Source organism: Eumetopias jubatus, unplaced genomic scaffold (genome assembly GCF_037043125.1).
Source record: "Eumetopias jubatus isolate StellerSeaLion01/CBP00866 unplaced genomic scaffold, mEumJub1_p1.0 scaffold_3, whole genome shotgun sequence".
NCBI classification, from domain to species: domain Eukaryota; kingdom Metazoa; phylum Chordata; class Mammalia; order Carnivora; family Otariidae; genus Eumetopias; species Eumetopias jubatus.
In genome coordinates, this window is record NW_028274809.1 from 135,667,722 (window position 1) to 135,693,276 (window position 25,555).

The 25,555-nt window shown below is 37.3% G+C and overlaps 1 protein-coding gene across 1 annotated transcript in view; it reads right to left on the reverse strand.

Moving 5' to 3' along the window:
• Positions 1-6,753: 6,753 nt before the first annotated feature.
• Positions 6,754-25,555, reverse strand: part of CDADC1 (cytidine and dCMP deaminase domain containing 1) — a 45,472-nt gene continuing 26,670 nt past the window's right edge. Inside the window, exons 6-10 of the mRNA XM_028103334.2 lie at positions 21,566-21,615; positions 18,147-18,316; positions 16,164-16,353; positions 11,746-11,806; positions 6,754-9,769 (exon numbers count right to left, since the gene is read on the reverse strand). Of these exons, the coding sequence (XP_027959135.1) occupies positions 9,696-9,769; positions 11,746-11,806; positions 16,164-16,353; positions 18,147-18,316; positions 21,566-21,615 (545 nt within the window). The 3' untranslated portion in view covers positions 6,754-9,695. The remainder of the gene's footprint in view (positions 9,770-11,745; positions 11,807-16,163; positions 16,354-18,146; positions 18,317-21,565; positions 21,616-25,555) is intronic.

Below are 25,555 nucleotides of genomic sequence, written 5' to 3' on the forward strand. Positions count from 1 at the left end.
TTGGTACCCAGGGTGGATGGTTGGGAGGTGCAGGGTGAGCCAGCCAGAGTCTGAATCAAACTGGAGCCTGAAGCCACCTAGAGGACCAATTCCAGCACAGATCAGAGTTCAACACTAGAACCAAAATGAGAAATCAGAAATGACAAATGGAAATACGTCCAGATGCTACAGGGATGGCAAACAAGATTTGACTCTTTATCCCCAAAGGCTGCTTTTAGGAAATCTTTCTCAGGTACTCCTCATCTCCATCAAGTCTTAAAACTAGCCCTTGGTGGAAGAACACACACTGCTCTAACACAATATCTTTGGGGTTCATCCCCAAGGAAAAGATGTAGAATGATGTTATGGGGTGGCTATTGGTACTAAATATATTAGTGAAAAATATTTAAAATGACTGTGGGAAAGGAATTTGGTGGTTAAAGCCAAAAATGATACAGAAAAGACAAAAAATGGAGATGGGCACATATGAATTTACCTCTATTTTTCTTCACCAAAATCACTGAAATCAAAGTAAAGGATTTTTGTTTTAGTTTAAACATAAGCTTGCAGGATAAAAAGGATGGAGGAATAAACAGCAACATTTTGGAAGCTGTGCCTGTGAAGGTGAGGCCCAGGAGCCTGCCGCTCTGCATGATGCTCTGCTCTCTGTTCTACACTGTTCCAGAATATCTGGTGCTGAGGAATCCTAGTTTCCAATAAGTTTCCAACCCAAACCTCGAAACTCACTCTAGTAGTGTAACGAGGATCATGAAACAGTGCCCCCCAATTTCTATGGGAAAATTATTCCCAACCTACAATTCTATACCTAACCAAACTATCAATTAAATGTGAAGGTAGAATAAAGAAAGATACTGGCAGATACCCACTCATGGTATCAAAACTGCTCCTCATCAATAGTCTTATCTGACAGTCATCCTGCTACCATGTACCCTTTCTCAGGAATCTTCTGAAAACTATGCCCCACTAAATAGAGAAAGACATGGGTTCCTAGAAACAGGGAATCTCCGGGGATAGTTGTGAAGGGTGGGTCCCAGAAGACGTACCTGTGCAGCATGTCAAGTGAGCAATTGGTCCAGACTGGAGGTGGACAGAGGCTCTAAGAGGGATTTATTCAATAAGAATTTTTTTAGGCTACCCAATGTGATTGAGTGTATTGAGAGAAGTTTACACAACTTCAGGACAAGTTTGGCCACAGATTAGTAGTAAAATAGAAAACCAAGCCAAAAAAAAGGCAATTTTTTTTTTAAAAGAGAGAGAGAGCATGCAAGTGGGGCGGGGAGGGGTAGAGGGAGAGGGAGAGGGAGAGAATCTTAAGCAGATTCCATGCCCTGTGTGGAAGCCCAGTGCGGGTTATTGGGCTCCATCCCACAACACTGAGATCATGATCTGAACCAAAATCAAGAGTCAGTTGCTTAATCGACTGAGCCACCTAGGTGCCCCAAAAGGCAATCTTTAAATTCAGGAAAATTCAATAAGGAAAGGAAAAGAAATCCTAGGGCACAACAGGATGAACTGTGATTAGCATTTACATAGTCATAATAACAGTGAATACTGGTGCAACCAAAACAAAAATGTAACAGTATCGAAGATGGAGAAAGGGAAGTATGTAGAGAGGGGAGTGAGGAGAAAGAAAGCTCTTCCTTGATGGAAATTCAAAAGACAATGCCTAAAACTGAAAACTAGTAAGGGACAACACAGGCATATTACTGGGACATATAGAGATAATGCAAAAGAATCAGTTAAAATACTTAAGCCTGGTTGCCTTTGTGGAGGGGTGATGTATAGGATAGGGGGAGGCTATTGTTTTGAAGTAAGGCTTATAGAGCTATTTATCATTTAAAATTGTAGGTATAATTTTACTAAAAAATGACTAAATTGACAATAATGGGAGTCCTTGAATTTATTATTGTAAAATCAACCAACATGTCAAATGTGTGCTTACATTAGAAACAAAACTGAAAAAATGGTGGGGGGGAAGTCCTGACACTGTTTGACTAGCCCCTTGAGACATTCTTTTTTTTTTTTTTTTTAGATTTTATTTTTTCTTGACAGTGAGAGACAGCGAGAGACGGAACACAAGCAGGGCGAGTGGGAGTGGGAGAGGGAGAAGCAAGCTTCCCACGGAGCGGGGAGCTGATGCGGGGCTCAATCCCAGGACCCTGGGACCCTGACCCAAGCCGAAGGCAGACGCTTAACGACTGAGCCGCCCAGGTGCCCCAGCCCTTGAGACATTCTTAACTAGTATTTAAGAAATCATTTCACTTCCCAGACTCTCCTATTTCCAGATTTGGAGAGAGTGTGCTACACAGAGATCTGAGTTCCTTTGAAATTTGAGTCTATTTAAATGCAATTCATTGAACACAGTAAAGACATTTATGGACCAGCTTCTACATATTTTAATGTAGGATGCTGCATTTTAAATGGGCCTCATTTTCAACGGGTACTTACTAATGGGGCTTGTTTTACTCGGGGACAGGATATTAAAAAGATCAGCCTAAATGATAGAAAAGTTCTGTACAGTATTAAATAGATCCAGCTATGACCAAATCCCATCCCACAAGTGAACTTTTGACTGACTGATGACTAGCCCAGCTAGGTGTAACTCTGTAGATATTCCATTACCTTTTGGATAACAGGTGGAAAAAATTATTGCAGGTTGAAGGTTTACAAAATGGTCTGGCTGATTCATATGGATCAGTAATCTGAAAAACGAACAAACAAAACCAAGCAGAAGCCTATAGGTTATAATATTTTCCCCTCTATATTAAAACTGGAGAAGTAAGATTGCAAACTGCTTTTGATTTATTCACCCCACAGCTAAGTTCTTTAAAAGATCTGAAGATGATACAGGGGGATTTGTCATCTTTAAATTTGGTACCTGGTCATAAAAATGGCCTCAGGTGTCAAGGTTATACTAGATGAAATGATCCTTCCATCTGATACAGTAAGGCATGTGTAGTGAAATACACACTTTCACTTGATGGTTTATGTCAGTGGCTTGCAGCTGGGGGTGACTTTATCCCCTAAGGAACACCTTTGATTGTCTTCTGGATGGGGAGTTGTTACTGACATCTAGTGTGTGGAGACCAGCGTCACAGCTAAATGTTCTACACCGCAGGGGACAAGCCCTCACAGCAAAGAATCACCTGGCTCAAAATGCTAATAGCACCAAGGTTTGAGAAACCCTCACCTACGCTAATTTTCTGGTGTTCAAAAAATGAAAGACAAAAATCTAGCGAACCTAGTGCCACCTTTCTAAAATATCAGTAAAGGGTTTTCTGGTACATCATTCAGGTAGAATTTTGAATATAACACACAGCTTTATACTTGTGCTTAGAAGTAAAGTAAACGGTCAACTCTGGAAAATAAAGATTATGCATTCAGTCTGCTGCTGAACAGATTCCTTTAACTTCTCAAAATTTAATGTTATGATTTTTGACAGTGAAAACTTAAATTTCTTCTATTTTAAAAAGTGTCCAAAGCAAATTACACCGTTCCCATTGGGGGTGGAGAATCTTGCATAGCGTTTGGCATGTAGGTGCTCAGGAGATGAATAAATGGTAGCATACATCTACATGTTGGCCTGAGATAACAGAGGCCTAAGTTCCAGAGTCAGTAAGTTGTAAGGTGGCCTGAGCTGTAACCAGGAGTCCCTTCTTAGGGTGGAGGAGGAGGCAGCCATCCATAATCCAAGTTAGGACACTCCCTTGACTGTGTTAGCACAATGGCCACAGTTTAACTGGTAGACCAGTCTGCTCAACTACAAAGAATTTAGAAAACCCACAAAGATTTGGGCCCAATAAAAGCCTTCTCTGTGAACCAGAACTGGGTTACCCAGGTTAGTGCAGCTAGTTCCCTTGTCCCAATAGGAAAAGTATCACAGGCTAAGGAGAATGAAGAAATTTGACAAAGGATAATAAAGTAAATGAAAGAGGCTGGCTCTAAGTCTTTCTTAGAAGGAGGCATAATCATAGCTCTCTGGGTAATGGTCCTGGGAGGCTCTCTGGTTGGCCTTTAGAACAGTGCTGCTCTGGCAGGAAGCATGAATGTTCTTTCAGGAACCCACGATGTGCCCTTGAAACCAAATGTAGAAAAGATGTGTAAGGAAAGAAAAATTCTCCCTTCTTCCCTTCTAGGTTCTTTGGCTGGCCTAAGAATTTAAGAATTAAACCGACTTAAGACAAATTAAGAGGAGAAAAACAAATTCTGTACAAACAGGAGTGCATAGAAATATGAGACTCAAAGAAGTGACCAAGCAGGCAACATTTATACCTTTTGAAAAACAAAGAAACAATGACTTGTGAAGAACTGACAAAGGGGCTTGGGGTTGGGGTAGCAAATTAATGAAGAAGCGACAAAGCGGTGTATACAGCCTTCTCAGTTCTGAGTTCCCCTTTTGGGTGATGAGAGTCCTTTTACCCTCTGGGTGCAGGGAGGGTCCCCTTCACATAGGGAATTTATTTCCTGCTTTCAGGGGGACCAAAGAGTGTCCTTCTTGCAATGGCTATTTCTTAAATAATTTTAATTCAACATAATCCATATGCCAAAGTGGCATATTTTGCTCCCCTTCAGACCCACCTTTGAAACTGCAAGAAGATCATAATCCGGAAGCTAAGTTGGTAGATTGTTTTACGATTTCATTGAATTAATCTCTAAGTCTTGAAAATAGCTCAGTTCAGTTAAACAGTTGTGTCTCGTTTTAGGAGGTGTTGATGTAACTGGGCTCCCCACATTAGGCCTATACTGTGAGAGAAATTAGGTGTTGAATAAGGCATTTCTATGGAAACAAACAAAAAAAACCCCCCAAAGGTTAATGATTAGAACAAATTATAAACCAGCTTCTGAGCCCAGGGGCAGCCAGTCAAGAAAATTTCTAGAAGTCAGGGTCAAAGCATCTTTTGCAGTCGGAATGTCTCTGATAACATCACCAGGTATTCAGGTGAACTTTCTGAGTGGCCCACACAGCAGCAGGCATGAAGACTGCCTAAACATGAGTTATTGTGGCCATTTCTCTTAAGTTTATATCAAGTTGGTCACCTTCAGTTTGCCAGGCTTGGGGGAAAGGGCAGTTTTTGTTCTTCACGATTCCAAGTCAAAAGTGGGAGAAAATTGGAAAGGTTTGTTTTGAGAGCTATAGCCAAATATTGGAGGAAACTAGAATTCAGGATCCAGTGGATCTTTCCATCTTACAGGTGGAAAACAAAACCTCAAACTAATTAACAGCTCTAGAATCTGATATTTCTATAGTGTATTACTGAAACATAATTTTTCGGTCTATCAAAGATAATCACGGTAAGACTAATTTGTTTGCAAATTAAATCTAGTTTCAATACATTTGGCCCATTTATGTAAGTATAGCAAGAATAACAATTGATGAGATAGGCTCTTCTAAATCTGCTTTGCTGAAATTTTTCATAAGGAATCTCAGATGGAACTCTTAAAATCTTCTCAAGGCTAGGAAGCCAAGCCAGGGACTTGCCATCAGACTTCACCTGCAATACCTATAAATCTGGGTGAATTCCTCTCTTCTCAAGGTCCCCAAAATATCCTGAGGTTCCTGAGTCTGCCAGGAAGTGACGTTCCTCACTCACCTAGTAAGGTTGCTAGGAACCCTGTAAGCAAGGTACTAAAACTCCTTTTCCAAGGGGCTTTGTTGTTTATTGGTTCTATAAAGTCAACCTTAGTTTCTTAAACTTGTCTGGTCATATCTGAGTCTATGTATAGCTCTCAGATATGACATTCCAGTCAAAGCCTCAGTAATGTAACCAATGTTTCCACTCATGCTCATTATAAGAATAGATTCTTATTGAACTTATGCAAATAACTGTATTTCCAAAAAAATAAGAATACTCACTAATAGTTTTTAAGTTATGGAGGCATGAGGTAGGGAGAAAAAGTAATTGTTTCAATTCTGCTTATAAAGGAATAATAAAACAAATTGCTGTAAGTCACAGATAACTTAAGAGAAAAGAGAAGTTTTCCCGAAATCTGGAAAAACCAAACATTAAAAAAAACAACAGCAATATCCAAACAAAAAAGTCATAAATTATGATCATCTTCCTCAGTTGATTCAGTCCCACGTAATTAATATTCGTTCTGTTTGAATCCAGTTTTTCTGTTAGTTCTGGAAATTCTTACCCAGATCAGTTGGATGCTGTTAAAGTTATCTACAGTACTTGTTAGAGTCCATTCATGAATTCCCTTGAAGATGAAGCACTTTTGCAGGAAAACTTTTACAAAAGCATCCAAGTGAAACAATAACTGTCTGTAAATGATAAAAGACTTAAAAATGGCCATAAAGATCTGATAGAGTTCATTACAATGCAATTGACAAGAAAATCTGATTATACCCGAGACATACAACATTTTAAGATAAGAACTAGGATTAGAGCGATAACATTATCCTGGACATCTGATTTCTAGGAATTTCATACAATTTCTGAAACACTTGGATACCTGTACAAATACAACATAAAGAAAGCTTGGTATTTCTTATTTGACAACACTTCCCATGTAATTTAGCGTATCACATAAACCAATTCATATAGCATCTCTCTTTTATAAAGAAAGAAAACAAATCTTTTCAGATGTTTCAGGGACCCCCTGGAAAATTCCAACTTACTTTCCTGGTCAAAAAAGTTTATTTAGAAATTGATTTTGAAAAGTTTGTCAAAAATATCAAAAGATTGGGACATTTGACTAAATAGGATCACAGATAATTTGAAATAATAATTATCTATTTAACCAGTGACAAAAGATTTTAAAGGCAAATACAAAAGGCTACATCGTTTTAAGGAAAATTCAGCTCTTAATGTTAAGACTCAGTTAAGTAATCAAAGATCTGATAAAGACAACATGAAGTACAGGAAATTAGTACAACAAAACATCTTTGCTTTCCAGGCAGATTACTTAAAAGGTAAAGAAAACCATTCATTATATCTTATCAAGAGCAGACTGAAAGTCCAAGAAAACTTTGTTCTTTTAGCAAATGAAAGAAAATTACATTAGCAAGCTACTAAAACAAAAAAGCAAGTTTATTATTTTTAAAAACCCTTATAACAATTCAATTTTTAACCAACGTGATTACAAAAGGTAAAATTTTTTTTCTTTCTCTTTTTCTTTCTTTCTCAAAAGTTTTTTCCTTCCTTCCTTCCTTCCTGTCTCTTTTTCTTTTCCCAACTCCTATGTCTTTAGTTTGTCCTTTATTTTTCTCTTTTCCATTCTGTAATGACCATTCTGAAATAACCAGCTTTAGTTTAGGATAAAATTTACTTTCTTTTCCCTTAGCTAAAACACATCTCCATACCTCATACCTTTTCTTAGCTAAAATTATATCCTAATTTCCTTGCAATACAGAGTTGTTCTTATTATTTCTAGTAGCTTTAATTTACATATATTAGAACCTTCCTATAGCGGCATTCACAGGGTGGTTCTCAACCTCTAAGGTTATCAGAAGCACCTGGAGAGCTGTGAAAACACAGATTGCTGGGCCCCATGCCCAGTTTCTGATTCAACAGGTCTCAATGGACCTTAAGAATCTGCATCTCTAACAAGTCCCCGGGTGATGCTAATGTTGCTGGTCCAGGGACCCCACTGAGAATCAGTCTCTATTACTTGGTTACATGCTTCTCTCTTCCACTGACTGTGAGCTTCTTCTTACATATCTCATCTCCAGGGCCTAGCCTGTGTCCAGCAGTCATTCAATCAATCAACAAATAACTTATTGAATGCCTATTATGTGCCAGACACTATCATAGGCACTGGATTCATCAGCTTAAAAAATTTATATATTTTTATATATATATAAAATTTATATACATATAACTTATATGTATATATGTATATACATATGAATGTGTGCATGTGTATATATATATATATATGTATGTATGTGTGTGTGTGTGTGTGTGTGTGTATGTGTATTCCTGCCCTCATAGAGCTTTCCTCTGGTACTACACAGGAATTTCTTAATAAATGTTGAAAACTGATCAGTTGTAAAGAAGGAAATATGGCATTATCACGAAAATTTTCATAGTGCTTGGAAATATCAATTTTCCCATTTCCCAATCCTAGTTTCCCCCATTTTAGGTCTCCCCCTTCTGATATCACCCTCAACATCCAACACATAAATCCATAAACCTGACAGTATACCAGGCTTTGGGGTCTTAAGAAATATTTGCCGATTGATTTATAAAATATTTGATGTGGATGACATATCAGTTAAAAAAACAATTCTAACATGAATTTAAGCTTGTATAAATTATATATGGAAGCAACTGGGAGGATGTAAGCAAATCTCAGTATTTTCATATTGATAAATATTTTAGAATACTTAACTACTAGTTTTCGAATTAGCCTTAGTTATCTGTAAGGATATCTTTCCTCCCCTCTCAATATTTATGGCAGTTCTCGAAGGCCTGGTATGAGGACTTTGAACTCCCAGTGGACCTAAGTGGACTGCTGTACAAACAGGGACATCAGCCAACATTTGGATTGTCCTGTGAACAATTCTGAGAAACTGGCAGGGGGCCTTGTGAGGCCATGTGGTGCTGTGGAAGGGTTGGGAATAACAGCAGAGGCAAATCTGATTATCTCTACATCGCCAAGGCAGGTGCTCCACGTGGGTGGGACATCCTGTGGAGCACCTGCCTTGGCGATGTAGAGATAATCAGATTTGCCTTTGGACTAACTCTCTGAAAGTTTCTCTGGAAATAAAAACGAGAGGTCTCACAAATAGCAATTTGGAATGTAAAGGAATTGATCATAATGTTTACTTGAGATTTTCAGTATTCTTAAGGTTTACGAATATTTTTAAAGATCTTCCAAGCCGCGAGACACTCTGTTAACTGTACAAAGGGAAAATGGGCAGCATTTATAAACGGAATTTGACAAAGGGTAGTTTCAATATTCCAGACTAAAATATTTCCTCACTGTTAACATCATAAGCAAATTTGGTGTTGTTAGTGATTTCAAGAGTCAGTGATATCAAACAGCAATACTGCCTCAGAATAATATGCTCTTTCTACTGCTACCCCAAATCAGTGATTTAACACCCTAGTCCAACAAATCACTGTTAGTTCTATATATCGAAAGATTTTTTAACAAATTAATAACGCTGTTAGGAATATACTTTTATAATGGGGATCAGGTATGCCACCTTCATTTTTTATGATTCAATCCTAATTAAATTCTGATTATTAAAAAGCTTTAGATGTAAAATGTGAGCTTTTGGTGAGCCATATACTGACTGAAAAATGGCCAGGTTATCATTTATTTCCCTGCAACAGTTTACTAATTATCACCTTTATAATCTGAAGGAATTAATATTTTTTAAAAGGTGTATAAGTTTCTGCTGAGATGTGACCTCCAGTGAACCAAACCCTTTAAAAAAACTGGCTAATATAAAGATAAGACAGGGAGAAATTAACCTCTACAGGTGATTAAATTTGTCTCATTAAATCATTGCTACCTCATTTAATGTAATAAAAGAACACACCACCATATTCTGGAAAACACACAAATCTAAACTAAAGATATTCTCATTAACATCATCCATATGGTAGTAATAACTTATCTTCCTTACAATTTTTCTCAGTTATTCACAAAATCCACCCTTATTTTCTGAGTTAACAAGGTTGAATTTTAAAAGTGCAATGCAAATTCTTGAGGCCTCACTCCAGTTTAGACAGGACTTCTTAGTGGTTTCCAAGACACAGCTTTTTGTTTTGGTGCTGTTCTTCACCCGAAGGTAAGGGTCTCAACACACCATCTAGTGTTCAAGAATAACTTAATATTAGGAAAACTTCACTTCAAACACATGGGTATTAAAGTCATAGCGGTTGTAAGATCAAAATAATGTTTAAGTTAAAAAGGAACATTCGTTATATTTCATCTTCAAATTCTCAACTGTTGAAGAACAGATTCTAGATAACCCTGGCTATCTAGAATAGTGTCTGCCTATTAAAAAGTGGATTCACTCAACTCTGAAATCTATACTTTAAAAGGGCAAATTAATGATATATGAATTCTATCGCAACAAGGCTGTTACAAAATTGAAAAAGAGATAGGAAGATTTTTTGTTGCTATAAAACATATGTTCAAAAATATATACAAAACATGACCTTGCAGTTCAGTGAACAGTCACAGAGCAAACCTACATTTGACCATCACCCAGGTCAATAATGAAAACATTGCCAGCAAAGCAGAAGCCTTCCTCTTGCCCTCCCCTTTCACAACGTCTCCTTCCAGTCTCAGGACTGCTAAGGGCAGCATGTCTTCCTTTCCTTAGTGACCGACGAACAATAAGCCCTGGATACGCATCCTTTATTGATTTTAAGTGGCAAATATCTCCTAGTCTACAGCTCGCCTTTGTACTCTTTCAATGATATCTTTTCATGACCAGATGTTCTTAATTTTAACATAGATAAATTAATTCATCCCTGTATGGTTAGTGCTCATTGTGTCCTTTCCCTAGCAGCAGGGAATTATTAATTGACCCCCTCAAACACTGTTACTGAAAGCACATTCTTTAATCAGATCCATATATATTTTTCTTTCTATTTTTTCACTTTTTTTCCCTGATTAATTTTTTCAAAAGATGGAGTAGGTAGGTATTTTTTTTTCCCAGATGGCAAATAAAAAAACATACTACTTGAATAAATAAAGCTAAATTCAGAACACAAAAAAATCAAGGTATCTATATGGAAACTATAGAAATTATTTTCGTAAAGACCTCTTCATTTCCTGATTTTTCAGGGTAATCAAATCATTGTTATCAAAAACTTTTTACTTATTATACTAAACTTCCATTTACCTAGAATCCAAACAGATAGATAACACAGCTTATATTTAAATATAATACTGTGGGGGTGCCCGGGTGGCATAGTCGGTTGAGCCACAGGTTTCTGTTCAAATCATGATCGCAGGGTCTTGAGACTGAGCCCCATGCAGGTCTCTGCACTCAGCACAGAGTCTGCTTAAGACTCTCTCTCTTTCTCCCTCTGCCCCTCCCTCCCCCCTCCTCCTGCCCTCCCTCTCCTTCTGCCCTCTCACTCTGGCCCACCCCCCCCCCGCCCCGCCTCTGTGCTCTCTCTCAAATAAATAAATAAATCTTTAAAGATAATACTGTATAGCAATAACTAGTGTTCAAAATTATATACCTAAGGAATTGCAAGATCTCCCCAAGATGACATTACATTAAAAATATCTGTTAATATGCAAATAATAAAGCTTTGAAGACTAGTAATTCATTTATGGTAGCCATGATGACTTTAGTTAGATTATTCAAATAACCCGAGGATTTCCATTCTCTGACCCTACAAATCTCTACAAATATGGCTTTACACAAATAAAACATCCTCTAATTTGGCCCTATAGCCATCTGTATTAATTATACACATTTTTCCTTTCTAACCGTCCAACAAGTTTTAGTTTGGTATAGAAGAGCACTGTTGTTTACTGTTTCATATACATTTAATTTATATATTCAATGTGTACATGATCATTTGTATTAAACTGCAGATTCTATAGGACTGATTATAAACCAGCACTTTCCATAGAACCTAGCATATAGTAGATACACAACAAATGTTTGTGAACAAATTGAATGGCAAAAATCTAACCTGCGAAAAGAACATGCTTATCTACGACCACAACAATTTCCAACACCTGATCATTAAAACTCGCTATATATCCTTTCTTCTCAACAACAAAGTTAAGCTTAATAAAAGACTTTTAAATACTTACTCTCTTTGCTTTCAGGCTCATTATGTTCATGAACACAAGTTCCCGATGGATTCAGCTGCCACTGTAAAAGGGCAAAAAGCTTTTATATGTATGTTTAAGAAGGATTTAATAAATAGCATCTTAGCACCCTGCTGTCAAATATTAAAACTTTTTTTTAAATGTAAAGAATAAAGAGTTAGCATGTTCATACCAACCAAGCCCTAATAATGACCCTGAATGATAGGACTTCTGGGATCAGAATCAATATTCTTAGAGAAGGAAGGAACTTTAAAATCCTTTACCTTCATTTTAGAGGTAAGGACGTGGAAGACCAGCGAAGTATAGTGACTTGCCCAGGGTTACACACTGAGGGCAGCAATAGAATTAAAACCTGAGTCAGCCTGTGCTCAACACTATAGGATTTCCACCATTCCACATTCCATCTCCAGGTCCTACAGCATCTTATGATAGCTACAGAAGGCCTAGATATTAAAGAATGAAAATATGACCCAGATTATCTTGCCTTTTAATATAGTCATATCACATCATAGATCATATCATATCTCCTCTGATTTCAGTTTTCCGCCTCAACCATTCAGAAGGAAATAGGGAAGCTTGAGGGTTCTCAGGGACTACCAAGAAGCCTGGAGCAGCTGAGAAGAAAAACTATGTGTAATCAGTACCTCAGGGCACAGCCCTTCCTTTCTCACTTGGCTGGAAGTCCCCATCATCAGAATCACTAATAACTTGACTGAAAAGGCCTCATTAGGCACTATCTCTAGAGAGGCGCAATTCAGTGTGCAGTACCCGGAGTCTCTTCCGCAAGCACCAGTGAGTTCAACAGATCAACTAGCTAATACCATGATCCCTGGGGATGGAATGAGATACCAGACAAACATTTCGCCGTGTGTGAAAAAGTCTTTGGAAAGGAAGGACATCTAGAACCGGCTGGTCGCCTACAGAAATGTGGGCGCCAGAAAAAAGAGGATTTATACGGGGTGATTATGTATAAACTTAAAAAAAAAAGACATGTTTCACAACATGTCAAACCACTAAAATCTATTAATTTGGGCAAAGTAAGAACTAATAACCCTGAATGTATATTTAAGGATAATCATAAAAAGACTATTTCTAACTGTAAGAGACTCAGAAACCATTTTAGGGAACTCACAACAGGGGAATGGGTAAATAAGTTATATTATATGTTAGAATATTGTTGAATCATTAAACATTATTTTTGAAGAATTATCAATGACACAGAAAATGTAGCAACATGTTAACATTAGTATCTATGAGTTATCAGAGAATATTTGTTCTTTTTTATGTTCCTAGTCCTCTACAATGAGCATATATTACTTTCATAATAAGAAAAAAGTAATATGACCTAATAGAGAAAAATCCACATGTATTAACAGGAAAAAAAAGTTTCTGAATAAATGGACATGGGCCTACACTGGTAAAATCTACTCTTGAAAATACTGTTGCTCAGCCCTAATCTAGTCTGCAACAATCCCACAGAACAGAACCAACTATCTCAAGGTATGTGGTAACACCTCAAAGAGAAAAGCAAAACTTTTCAAACAAAATTAATTTCAACTTGCTTTAATCTTAAAAATATCAGTTTTGGGGGGCACCTAGGTGGCTCGGTCGGTTAAGTGTCTGCCTTCGGCTCAGGTCACGATCCCAGGGGCCTGGGATCAAGCCCCGCATCAGGCTCCCTGCTTAGCAGGGAGCCTGCTTCTCTCCTCTGCCTGCCGCTTCCCCTGCTTGTGTTCTCTCTCTCTGACAAATAAATAAATAAAATATTTAAAAAATATCATTTTTTGGACACTCCTATACTACTCTTGACAATCTAAAAATAAGTATAATCATTACTGACATTCAAATTTAGAATGAATATTAGTTCATGTTAGTCACTGGTATTTACAAAACTAGGCATTTAGCGAAGCAGGTAGTTGAAATCATTTACATAATATTGCGAACCAAGCCAGAGGAGGGAAAGGATGGGAAGGTGGAGAGAGCTAACTGTCACTGGAAGGAGCCCTGAGAAGAACCATGTGCACCTGAGAAGGGTACTCCTGGCAGGTCTTGGCTCATCTCTGCCCAGGGAACTCATTCCCTCTGTTTCTGTCACTGTATCTTCCTTCCTTCCGATCTCTTCATGCTCTTTACAGTGGCAAAGCTACTCAAATCCACCAGTAAGCAACAAATTTCAGAATTCACTTAATCTGTCAGTCACAGTCCTGAAGAGCTAGATCATTTAATCTTTATGGAGAGAATGTGAAACACCTATTTCTTCCCACTTCTCAGGAGGAATGAAGACACACAAAACAAAAACACAGAACTGGAGATTTCCCTTTGACTAGCTGGATGTAAGCTTCTGTTTACTTTTACAAAAGAGGCACCTCTCCCATCTCTCCTTTCTTTCAGGGCCCTCTTTTTCTTTTAAAAATCATGATAAACTTTAGGGGCGCCTGGGTGGCTCAGTCATTAAGCATCTGCCTTCGGCTCAAGTCATGATCCCAGGGTCCTGGGATCGAGCCCCACATCGGACTCCCTGCTCGGTGGGAAGCCTGCTTCTCCCTCTCCCACTCCCCCTGCTTGTGTTCTCTCTTTCGCTGTGTCTCTCTCTGTCAAATAAATAAATAAAATCTTAAAAAAAAATAAAAATCATGATAAACTTTAAATAAAACTGGAAATAAAAAACCAAAAATCAATGACAAAAATAAAAAAGGTAAACATTTATGATACTTCACACACACGCAGAAACTAGACAATATGTTTTATAATTTTAAACTTTTAAATATAAATTAAAAATATAAATATATAAGTGTATGTATACATATATAGAGACAGTTTAAAAAATATCTTTTTGGGGGCGCCTGGGTGGCTCAGTTAGTTAAGCGACTGCCTTCGGCTCAGGTCATGATCCTGGAGTCCTGGGATCGAGTCCCGCATCGGGCTCCCTGCTCCGCAGGGCGTCTGCTTCTCCCTCTGAACCTCTTCCCTCTCATGCTGTCTATCTTAAATAATAAATAAAAAATAATTTAAAAAAATATCTTTTTGGTGCCTTATGTGTTCCAGGCACTGTGGACTCAAAGCAGGAATGTAGACTGGAAATTTTTTTTAAGATTTATTTATTTATTTTAGAGAGAGAGAGTGAGTGGGGGGGAGGGACAGAGGGAGAGAATCTCAAGCAGACTCCCCGCTGATGGCAAAGTCCAACATGGGGCTCAATCTCATGATCCTGAGATCATGACCTGAGCTGAAATCAAGAGTTGGTTGCTTAACCAACTGAGCCACCCAGGTGCCCCAGTAAACTTGAAGTTCATAAACAGTTATATGCCTTTTATACCTACTGCAAGTTCTTGTATATAAGTGTTACATTAAATGCCAGAATTATTATTAAAAAGCAGCATATGATTCTGGGCAGGATCCTTTTGCTCTATAGAACACTGGGACAACTGGTGAACTTTGAAACCTGTGGATGAAACAGCAGTAATGTATCAATGATAATTTCCTGAGTTTTGTTGTTGTATTATGGTTTTGTAAGAAAATCTACTGTTTGAGGAAATATATAACAAACTATTTGAGAGTGATCTGGTTATCGTGTCAACAAGCTACCCTCAAAGGTTTCTGGGGAAAAAAAAGTTCTTTGTAGCATTTTTGTAACTTTTCTGTATGTTTGCAATTGTTTCTAAAAAGAAGTTTTTTTTAAAAACCTACATAGTGAAATAAAGTTCTAAGTTTCCCATGAACTATCTTAGTACTTTTTTTAAAATATCAAATATTAAATCCCTTCTTTCTCTGATTTTTTTCCATGAGAGATGTGTGTCATGAGTGCCTGCGTGTGTGTGTGTCCTTGTCTTTTGGGTAATCCTAAACTATTTTCACCTCTATTTACCACCCGAACCAGAAGAGCGAGGGAAGAGGTAGGTCAAGGATTTTCTTTTGTTAGCCACCAGAGGGCACCAGAGGGACGATTAATTCAAGATCTCAGGTCCAGAATATGCAACTCTCTAGAGACATATAAATTCATTAAGACAGAGATTTTAAGCTGAACATTTGTTTTTTTGTTTGTTTGTTTGTTTGTTTTTAAAGATTTTATTTATTTATTTGACAGAGAGATAGAGAGCACAAGTAGGCAGAGTGGCAGGCAGAGGGAGAGGGAGAAGCAGGCTCTCTGCTGAGCAGGGAGCCGGACATGGGGCTCGATCCCAGGACCCTGGGATCATGACCTGAGCCGAAGGCAGCCGCTTAACCGACTGAGCCACCCAGGCGCCCCTAAGCTGAACATTTGTAATCAGGTGAGTGCTTGCACACAAAAACAAACTCAGTGATAATAGTTTAAAGTGTGGTAATCACTAATTTAAAATATTCAGCAGGGTACCTAACAATATAATAGAAAATATACTTGAATAAAATGTGTATCTACTTACTGTAAATTTGCTAACACCCTCAAGTTCCCCAAATCTCATGTAAGAGATGTCTGCCTTCTTTTTTCCAACATCTACGTCCCCGGCATAGATCTGTTTTATGCCTGCACCTTTAATTAAAGGTACACACTCATCACATGGGCACTTTGTGACAAAAATCATAGTTCTTTCTTCTGGTTTTATTTCTTGACACCTACAAAAAATTTATAAATATTAGAAAGGTAGCTTCCAAAAGGGGAGTTATATTTTAGAGAAATCCTTAAACACTAAAATTGAGCTGATTTTAAAACAGATTTACATTATAAACAATAATAAACTTTATTCTTGCTGAATTAGTGAATATACAAAATATATAAACTCATAAAATGTTAATATACAATCTGAACATGACAATTGTTATAATTAAAATTCATTTATTTATTCTAAGCAATCAGTAAGATGTTCGGTATTATATTATAAATAAAAACGGGAACAGACAGACACTGAAAGAGAGAGGAGGGAAGGAGAGCAAGAACAATGCTCTCTACATGAAGAACTTTATAATGCCACAGTTAGGGGCTAGAACGAACATCTTCCTTATGCGTTTACCGTGAGAGATTAGACATTAGCTCATCACAGGAGCCAAAAGATCTGACCCTTATCTAGTACCTACTGGATATTTAATAAATGCTTGTTAAATTGATAAATTAATAATAAAATTCTGCTTTGAGTTACAGTTCCTTTAGCTCCTCCCTGAGATAGGATACTTTAACAAATATTTGCCTCCATACAAATGAAGCAAGTAAACCTGTAACAAAGAGCACAAGGACAAGAACAGAGGAATTGTTTGCTGGGGTAGTTTAGGACCAAGGAATGGCTCTCATCTGAGGCCACAGGGGTTGCATTTGCCGGTTCTGTGGTTTCCACTGTTCTCAGTCAGCTGTCTTACACCACCTCCAGGCTTCCAGATCCATCTCCCTAGTTCAGACTCATTCTGTTTGCCTAGACCCGGGCAACAGAATTTTATGCATCTGGTCTATTTGAACAATATACCTGCAACCTAAGTGATCAGTAGGGTGGCCATCTCCCTACGGCCTATCAAATGGAGTATAAACTCCAAGTCCTCCCCCGTCCAGCCCCAGCCTACTTGCATGTGCTCCATGGTCCAGACTAACTGGAACACTCATGTTCCTAAACACACAAGCATTTTCCTCCTTCAAGATGGTCTTGAAGCATCTGGTGCTATCTGACGCAAGAATGGCTTCCCTTCAAGTAAGCAACTCCAATTGCCACAATCCCACCAGACCTTCAAACCTCAGCTCAAATGCCAGTTTCTCCTTAAAGCTTTCCCCTCTCACTGCCCCTCTGTCTGCAGCAGCCCTTGCATTCCCACAGGATTCTGTGTTGGCCTTGCCCAAAGAAACTATCCTCTTAGCTTGAATGCAGCCTTACACTGAGGAGTACTATAAGCTCCTCAAGGACAAAAGCCATGTCTAGCTCAGTTTGAATACCCTAAGATCACTCCTTTAATAGTAAATGCTGAGAAATGTTTGTGGAAATGATCTAGAGTAACATCAGAAGGGAGGTAGTAATGCCAGTTATCTCCGACAAAAACCACATTAAAGCAATTTGGTTCATAATAAAATCTATATATTCATAGATACATGTGCTCTAGATTTAGAAAATAGAGGACATCTCACAAGATGTCGTTACAAGACCCTAATGACACACTTCAAGCAATTTTATATTGGAGACAAGGAAGACAAGAAAAAAATAGGCTCGCTCAGCAAATTTGAAGGCCCGGAGGACATCTGACAATGGCCTCAGGTCTGGCAGCAAATTCCAGGTATAACCAAAATTATACTTCTGAAAAGAATATTTCTTAGAATTTAAAAAAAAGGAAATAAACTAAGGTAAAAGAAAACTAATTTCAACTAACCCTGGCTACATTTTTTTTTTAAAGCCTTGCTACGTTTTCAAGAAAAGACACACAAACGAATTTCATACCTAAATGTCAAGGCATTCTGCTCCGCATGTACAATGTATCTGAATTTCCTTATTTCTCTGTCTTTCTGCTTGTCATCCATGTGTGGGAAGTCAGCATACTCAGATCCGACAGGAAAAGCATTATAACCGCATCCTATGAAGTACATCGCGCCTGTTCCATCACAACTTCTCTGTGATAGTGAGCAAACCAACAAAGGTGAGTTGTCAACACTCTAAAAAAAGGCACCTGGCAGTGTATTTTAAAGCCTCGTATCATACTTTATATAACTAATTCCATTTTCTATGACCAAAAAAACACAATCTTACATCTTCCTACTGCAGTATGGTCTTGTCAAAGCTAAATTCCAAGAAGGCTGATCATTTCTAATACATAATCTCAAGGCAGTCCTTGGTTTTGGCTGTTAATTAAACATTAACTTGTTTAATTCACAAATTACTTCACTTGATTCAGACATCTCTCCCCAAATAGGTTATAAAATCCTAGAGAACAGAAACATGTTTTATGTCTCTTTTCTATGCCTTAAAGTACACCTGTTAGAGTGTCCCATACATAACAGGTCCTCAATAATTGTTAATTTTGTATATGCTGTTTTCTACTGGTTAACAAGTCAGAAATTGTAAAAATATTTTGAACATCAAAAACTAATGATGTAATGTATGGTGATTGACATAACATAATAATAAAAAATATTTTGAACAATTTCTACTATTGAACTAAAAATATACTATTGTGATACAGTTGAAAGATAAAAAATGTGCTTTCCTTTTTAAAAAATTTTTAAAAGAATTTTACTTATTTGTTTGAGAGAGACAGAGCAAGAATGAGAGAGAGAGAGAGAGAGAGAGAACATAAGCAGGGGGAGGGGCAGTGGGAGAGGGAGGAAACAGATTCCCCACTGAGCAAGGAGACAGACTCTGGCCTAGATCCCAGGACCCTGGGATCATGACCCGAGCTGACACCCAACTGACTGAGCCACCCAGGTGCCCCTCCACAAAATGTACTTTCCTTTAATCTTCATATTTATTGAGCCTCTATTGTACATTTATATATATATGTTATATGCATATAATATGTATATATTTATAATGCAACTTTTTACTTAAGTGGCTCTTTTTTAAGTCTCATAGTCAATGGCATATCACATATAATATGAATGCTTTCTCAGTTACTAGAGTGAACTATTTTATAAATCATAAGTGTTTATAGTAATTTGGAATATGCTGTAAACCTCAGTAAATTTCAATATATTATATCTATTCATGTGATAGTTTCAAAAGACTCATTAGTATGGCAACTCGATAAAAATCGTTGTTATGATAAGTCAACAAAAGCTTACAAATAAAATGTTATCTCACTGGTAATAATAATAAATTATTCTTGAGCATTTACTACATGTCAAACATCATGCTGAGTTTTATATGTATTATTTCATTTAATCACTCCTCACAATGACCTTGACAGTAGTACTATTAGTTTTTCCATTTTACAGATAAGGAAACTGAGGCCCAGAAAGATTAAGATTATCTAGGGTCACAATGCTAGCAACATAGCCAGAATTCAAGCCCAGGTTGCTGGACTCCAAACCCATGTCTTTCTACTTCACCATGCTGCCCACTACAGTTAGCCTGACTGGAAACTTAAATTCTTACAAGCACTTGAGAACCAGATGTTAAGTCGAAGACTGCTGCTGGGCATTCATATAAACACAAATGAGAGTTCCAACCATAGGCCAGGCACTGTGCTAGGTGCCAGGAATATAGCTATAAATAAAACAGAGAATCCTTGCCCTTATGAACCTTATAATCTGGAGCTAAGAAATTGTGCATATAATTTCAACTCTGATGAGTGTCACAAAAAAGTTGCACAGAATGCTATGGGAGTTTTTGGTGGAGGAACTTATTCTGGTAGGTAGTAATAGTTGGGGTAGAGATAAGTAGAGTCAGATCTTTTGAAGGTGGAATTCACAGCACTTGGTGGTTGATTATATGTGTGTAGTAACAGGGAACGGGATGGTGACCACTGATGAAGGAATAGGTTAGCAGGGAAGATACTAGATTGTTGGCCAGGTTGAATTTGAGGGGCTACAATACATCCAGGAAAACAGTCAAATTACTTGCTATAAAGTCTAGTGAGGCAAAACCTAGGCTCCCTACTCATCTTTGAGTCAGCCTTACAGTTACTAAGTGTCTCTTGATTCCATGCCCTTCCAACCCACCCCCACAACTCCAATCCTCATTACCTCCTTTTTATTAACTCCCTATTTGCTGTGTAGCCCCACTTCATTCCCCTTATAATGTAAATCTGGTCAAATCATTTTCCCACTTAAAATATTCTTGGATTGTACTGTCCAATACAGTAGCCACTAGCCACATGTGGTTATTCTGAATTGAGAGGTGCTGTAAGTGTAAACTACACACAGGATTATGAAGAGTTAATAGTCCCCCAAAATGCAGAATATTTTATTAATAGCTTTCATATTGATTACATGTTGAAATAATATTTCTGGACATTTGATTAAATAAAATTATTCTTAAAATTAATTCACCTGTTCCTTTTTATTTTTTTAATGTGGCTCCTAGAAAATTTACAATTATGTGTGTGACTTGCCTTTTATTTCTACTGGTTAGCACTAGAGTATCCCACTGTTAAAAAGATAAAGTTCAAACTCTTTACATGGTATACAAATTTCTTCATGGCCCAGTCTAATTTTTTGCTCCTCTACTATAGAGTACAGTACGTAGAGTACATACTATACACCAAATCACTTGAATTTTCCCACATTCTCTCTCATACCCTCTACCTCTGCATATTGTCATCCCAGTCATGCTAGTTTACTCTGCCTGATGCCTTCCTATGCATTCTTCAAGACTAATAAATAGCACCTTACCTCCTCCAAGAATATTTTATTCATTTCTCCAAGCAGCATAGAGATTCTTCCTCCATGCTCTCCCAATGTCATGTTACAATTATCGTTATATGCTAGTCTCTTTTTTGTTCCGCAGTCTCCATTAATAGACTAAGGCCAGCAAGAGCAGAAAATGTGGACTTTAACTCCCCACTGCCCACTGTGGCACAGTGCCTACCCTGTGGAAGATGTTTAATAAATGTTTGCTAAATGAATGAATCTATCTAGACAATTGTTGAGGGAATGACCAAACGTTTATAAAATTTAGTAAATGCACCAATACAAAATATTAACCCCATGGGTCAAAAAAATGTAATGCACTTAAGATCAAACTATGTTTAAACAAAATCAAGATTAAACGTTTAGAGAATTATTTTCAGGGGTGCTTGGCTGCCTCAGTCAGAACAGCACACAACTCTCAATCTTTGGGTCATGAGTTAGAGCCCCACATTGGGTGTAGAGATTTCTTAAGCAAATGAAAACTTAAAAAAAAAAAATTCTTTTCATACTTACAGATTTTCCTTCTGCCCAGATGACTGCTCCAACTCCAATTTTATGATCCTCTGAAAGATAAATGTCATTTAACTCAGTAAAGATCAATAATTTGTTAGTTTCAGAAATACACTTCCAAAAATAATACATATTATTGAAACATAATTCATAATGTGGCAACAATCCTTGACATCTTAACTAATTATAGAAATAAATACATTTTTATTACTAAATAAATTTATTTAGTAAAAATTTACCACTAAAATAAATATTTTAAGCATGGAATATGGAACTAGGTGCTAAATAACTAGGCAGTGTCACTATCGACCCAGTCACACATGATCTATATGCAGAGCTCATTAAAATGGCAGTACCCACAGTCAGATCACTTCAAAGCTGTAACTAGAACAGAGTGTAATTTTATAGATTCTCCACTAAGTCAGCTTCTAAAACATTATTGCTAACAGATGATGAAACTGATTTAAAAAGAGATTTCCGAACTAACGAATTTAATGTTACAATAATTCACAACACTCAAATCTGTCTTCTACCAATTTTTTAACAGTATAATCATGGAAAACACATTTCGTGGAAATGTTCTTGCTAAGAAAAAAGTTCAAACTTATAATACAAAAAACAAGTTTTTATGGGCTTTCATATATATATATGAAAGTCCTTTCCCTGACCTTCAGAGTTTACCTGAAGGGGAAAAGCATGCCAACTTAGTGAATGATGCTCATTTCTGAATCAAGTGGCAGAAGTTATAAACATGAGATTATAATTTCCCTGCAGAACCAAAACCTCTGCATCAAATAAAGCTGTATTTCTTAAAACCATTAATCTGAAACAGAAAGCTTCAAAAAACCAAAATAGAAATTCTGCATATCAAGGATTGACTTTTTCTTTCTACTAATACAAGGGTAAGTTTCAAATTTCTAAGATAATTATACACTAATTATGAAAACAGTATTTATCAAAATCTTAATAAGGGACTGATATAGTTAATTAAGTAGGTACACTTACACAGAGACAGTACCAATCATCTGTGGAACTTACTCTAGGGCATTTTCATATTGGTAAGGATTAAATGAAACTGTAGTTTCACCCTACAATTTCCTAAAAGTTAATCCCCCCCAAGGATAACTTTACCCTACCTAGGCATTAAAAGCGAGTTTGCCTTATAAATAAGTTTTAGAAGTTATGATAATATAATGAAATCCTCCATCTTCAGTTCAAGTAAGCTCGAGTTTTCAAAATTGTATCACAAAGCATCTGTGTAATTTATTTGAAGCATTTTTGACCCCGTCATCTCATTTTTACCCTAAAGGTAAAGCAGCTATTTCCTTTTCTAGATGAGAAAACAGGCAAAAGAAATCAAGTTACTAAAATTTAGCTCTCCAGACGAAACCTACCTCTCCCTTTGATGTTAAGAATTTCGTAACAAGGATTTCCCTCTACTGAACGCGCAAGTAGACAGCGGTGAGGGAAGTCCCTGTATTCATGAAATGTATAGCCCGATGTGAGAGGGAGACAGGAAGAAGCAAACACAGAAGCACCTGTGTGCTGTGCTGTGCTAGGAAGGAAATGAGGAATGGAGGGTATGGGAAGGCTTCTTCTAGAGTGGAGATTCATGAAAGAGATTTTGGTGTAAACAAAATTTTGTTCCTTCCAAGACCTTCAGATCACAATATGAAGGGAAAAGAATACAATTATGGCTTTACGCTTATTTCTAAGGCAAGTGGCAGGAGTTAGAAACGTAAGATTATATTTGCCTGAAAAACCAAAACCTTTAAGTAAAATTATCCTTAATACATGTATAAACCTGAAACAAAAAAATGAGACTGAAATAGAAATTCTTCATATTAAGGGCCTATTTTTCCTACCATTGACACAAGTGTTTTTCATGTTACGTTTTTTTAGTCTCAGGAGCCACTTTTCCTGTTTCAGTCTGGGGACAGACTAAAACCTTGTCAGGAGGGGGAAAATGTAATTTTCCATCAGTATGTAGCCCTACTGCCTAGCTAAGTTTAGTTACACCAACAGAATATTCTTTACTCTGTCTTTTAAAATCAGAATAAAATTTTATCCATGTTAGATGGAGTAGATGTCACACAGCTCCAAGGCTGGATGACAGATGAAGTAATTTCTCAAGAATCTTTTCATGTCTGTAATTTTTACAGAAATTGCTCCCCCATGATCTGCTCATTCACAAGGTTTTCTCTGTATACCTTTGAAGGAAAGGTCAACTTGTAATCACTGAGCCAAATTCCTGAGACTCTGATCACTGAAAGTCAGAGAACTCTTTATCCCATGGTTCTGGAACACAGGTGTGGTTATTTAGCTCCTGATTCTGTGGTCATTTGTCCGAGTGTGGTCCACAGCCCACTTCCTCAGAATCACTGGATGCTTGCTAAAAGGGAGGCCTCCGGGCTTCCATGGAAATCTCCTGAAGCAATCTCTCCAAAGGAGTCAGGCAGGGCCCAGGAACCCGCATTTTTCATGAGCATCCCCTTTAATTCATAGGCATACTACAACTTGAGAATCATCAAGTTATGATTTGAAACGGTTAACTTTTGTGGCTACTCCAACCAATTCATCATCAATGTCGTGGTTTAGGAGGAAGGCATAATCCTCAGCTTTGGAAAACACGTAGTCTAAGGGAAAAAGAGGACCCCCAAAAAGATAAAAAATCACACTTGAACCAGATAGATAAGATGCAGTGCCCTCCTCTTTTTTCCCCTCTAGAGTCTAAATGAACATTGTCATTTTTTTGCTACCTCAAAATGTCCTTTAATGACATCTCTGTGGATCCAATTCATCATTCAAAAAGCAATTAATAAGCACCTACTTCTTAGTTACTTTTAGAATTCTGTTGTTAGAAGTTTTGGAATTCATTTTACTCCTATGTATATTTTTAAATAAAATGGATTAAGGAAATGGCGTCTTTACCTCTAGAGTGAAATAAAGTCTTCAAAGAAACTGAACAGCGTGAAATTAAAAGTCTGAGTTATTAGGAGCACACCCTATCATGGGGATCTCTACCTTGCTGGATTAGCCTTAGTGTTAAATGAGATACATATATAAATTGCCTGGCTCCATGCAAATGTTTTTTGGGACAGCCTGATGTACTTATTTTGTGGCCACACCTGACTAAATATTTAGTGCAAATACTCATACATTTTATTCCACATGTATGTGCTTGATGACAATGTACTGCCTCAGGCCCCTCCGGAGTGCTGTGTAATATACAATATATGTAACCATATTACCTTTCTAAAATCTGACAAATTCTGGACTCCTTTTCATCTGGCTCCAAGAATTTTGGATAAGGGATTGTGGACCATCTACCTTTGGATGTAAAAAGATTTCCTTTATCCATTCAACACACTATGCTTAGTGCTAAGGAAAAACCAATGATGAACACATGGTTCTCTTCCCTGGAAGAGTGGACAGTGGAGCGGAGTGCATGCCAGAGAGTTGCATCCTATTCAAGATTTGGGTTCCAGGCAAAAAGTCATATACAATCAAAAAATTAACCTTGAAAAATCTTTTAAGTTACCCATCAAGTGCAGAAGCACACCTTTATGTACAAAACTCTGCACAGAAATAAAGAACACAGATGCATATTTGTATCTATACATTACCACACCTTTAAACACTGGAGTCATACCTGGTATGATTCTCCTATGAGAAGCAGGAGGTACTGAGATCAAGTAAAAGAATAGCACATTCCTATCTCACTCTGGAATCAGTTGAATTCTTATTAGCAAAGGGGAATTAGTGAATTATAGCCATAACAGCTATACCCATTTATGTTTCTGTCCTTCCAGAACGGTTTAGAGAAAAATTCTTTATAAAGCTGGTTTTGGCCAAGACACTAACGCCTAGCCCACGATACAACATAATGACATTAAATCAGACTTTTACATAATAGTTGTTTGGAGTCATAAATTTGCGCCTGTAGTAGAACCAAATTCTTTAATAAGAATTGAGTGATTATTAACCCTGCTG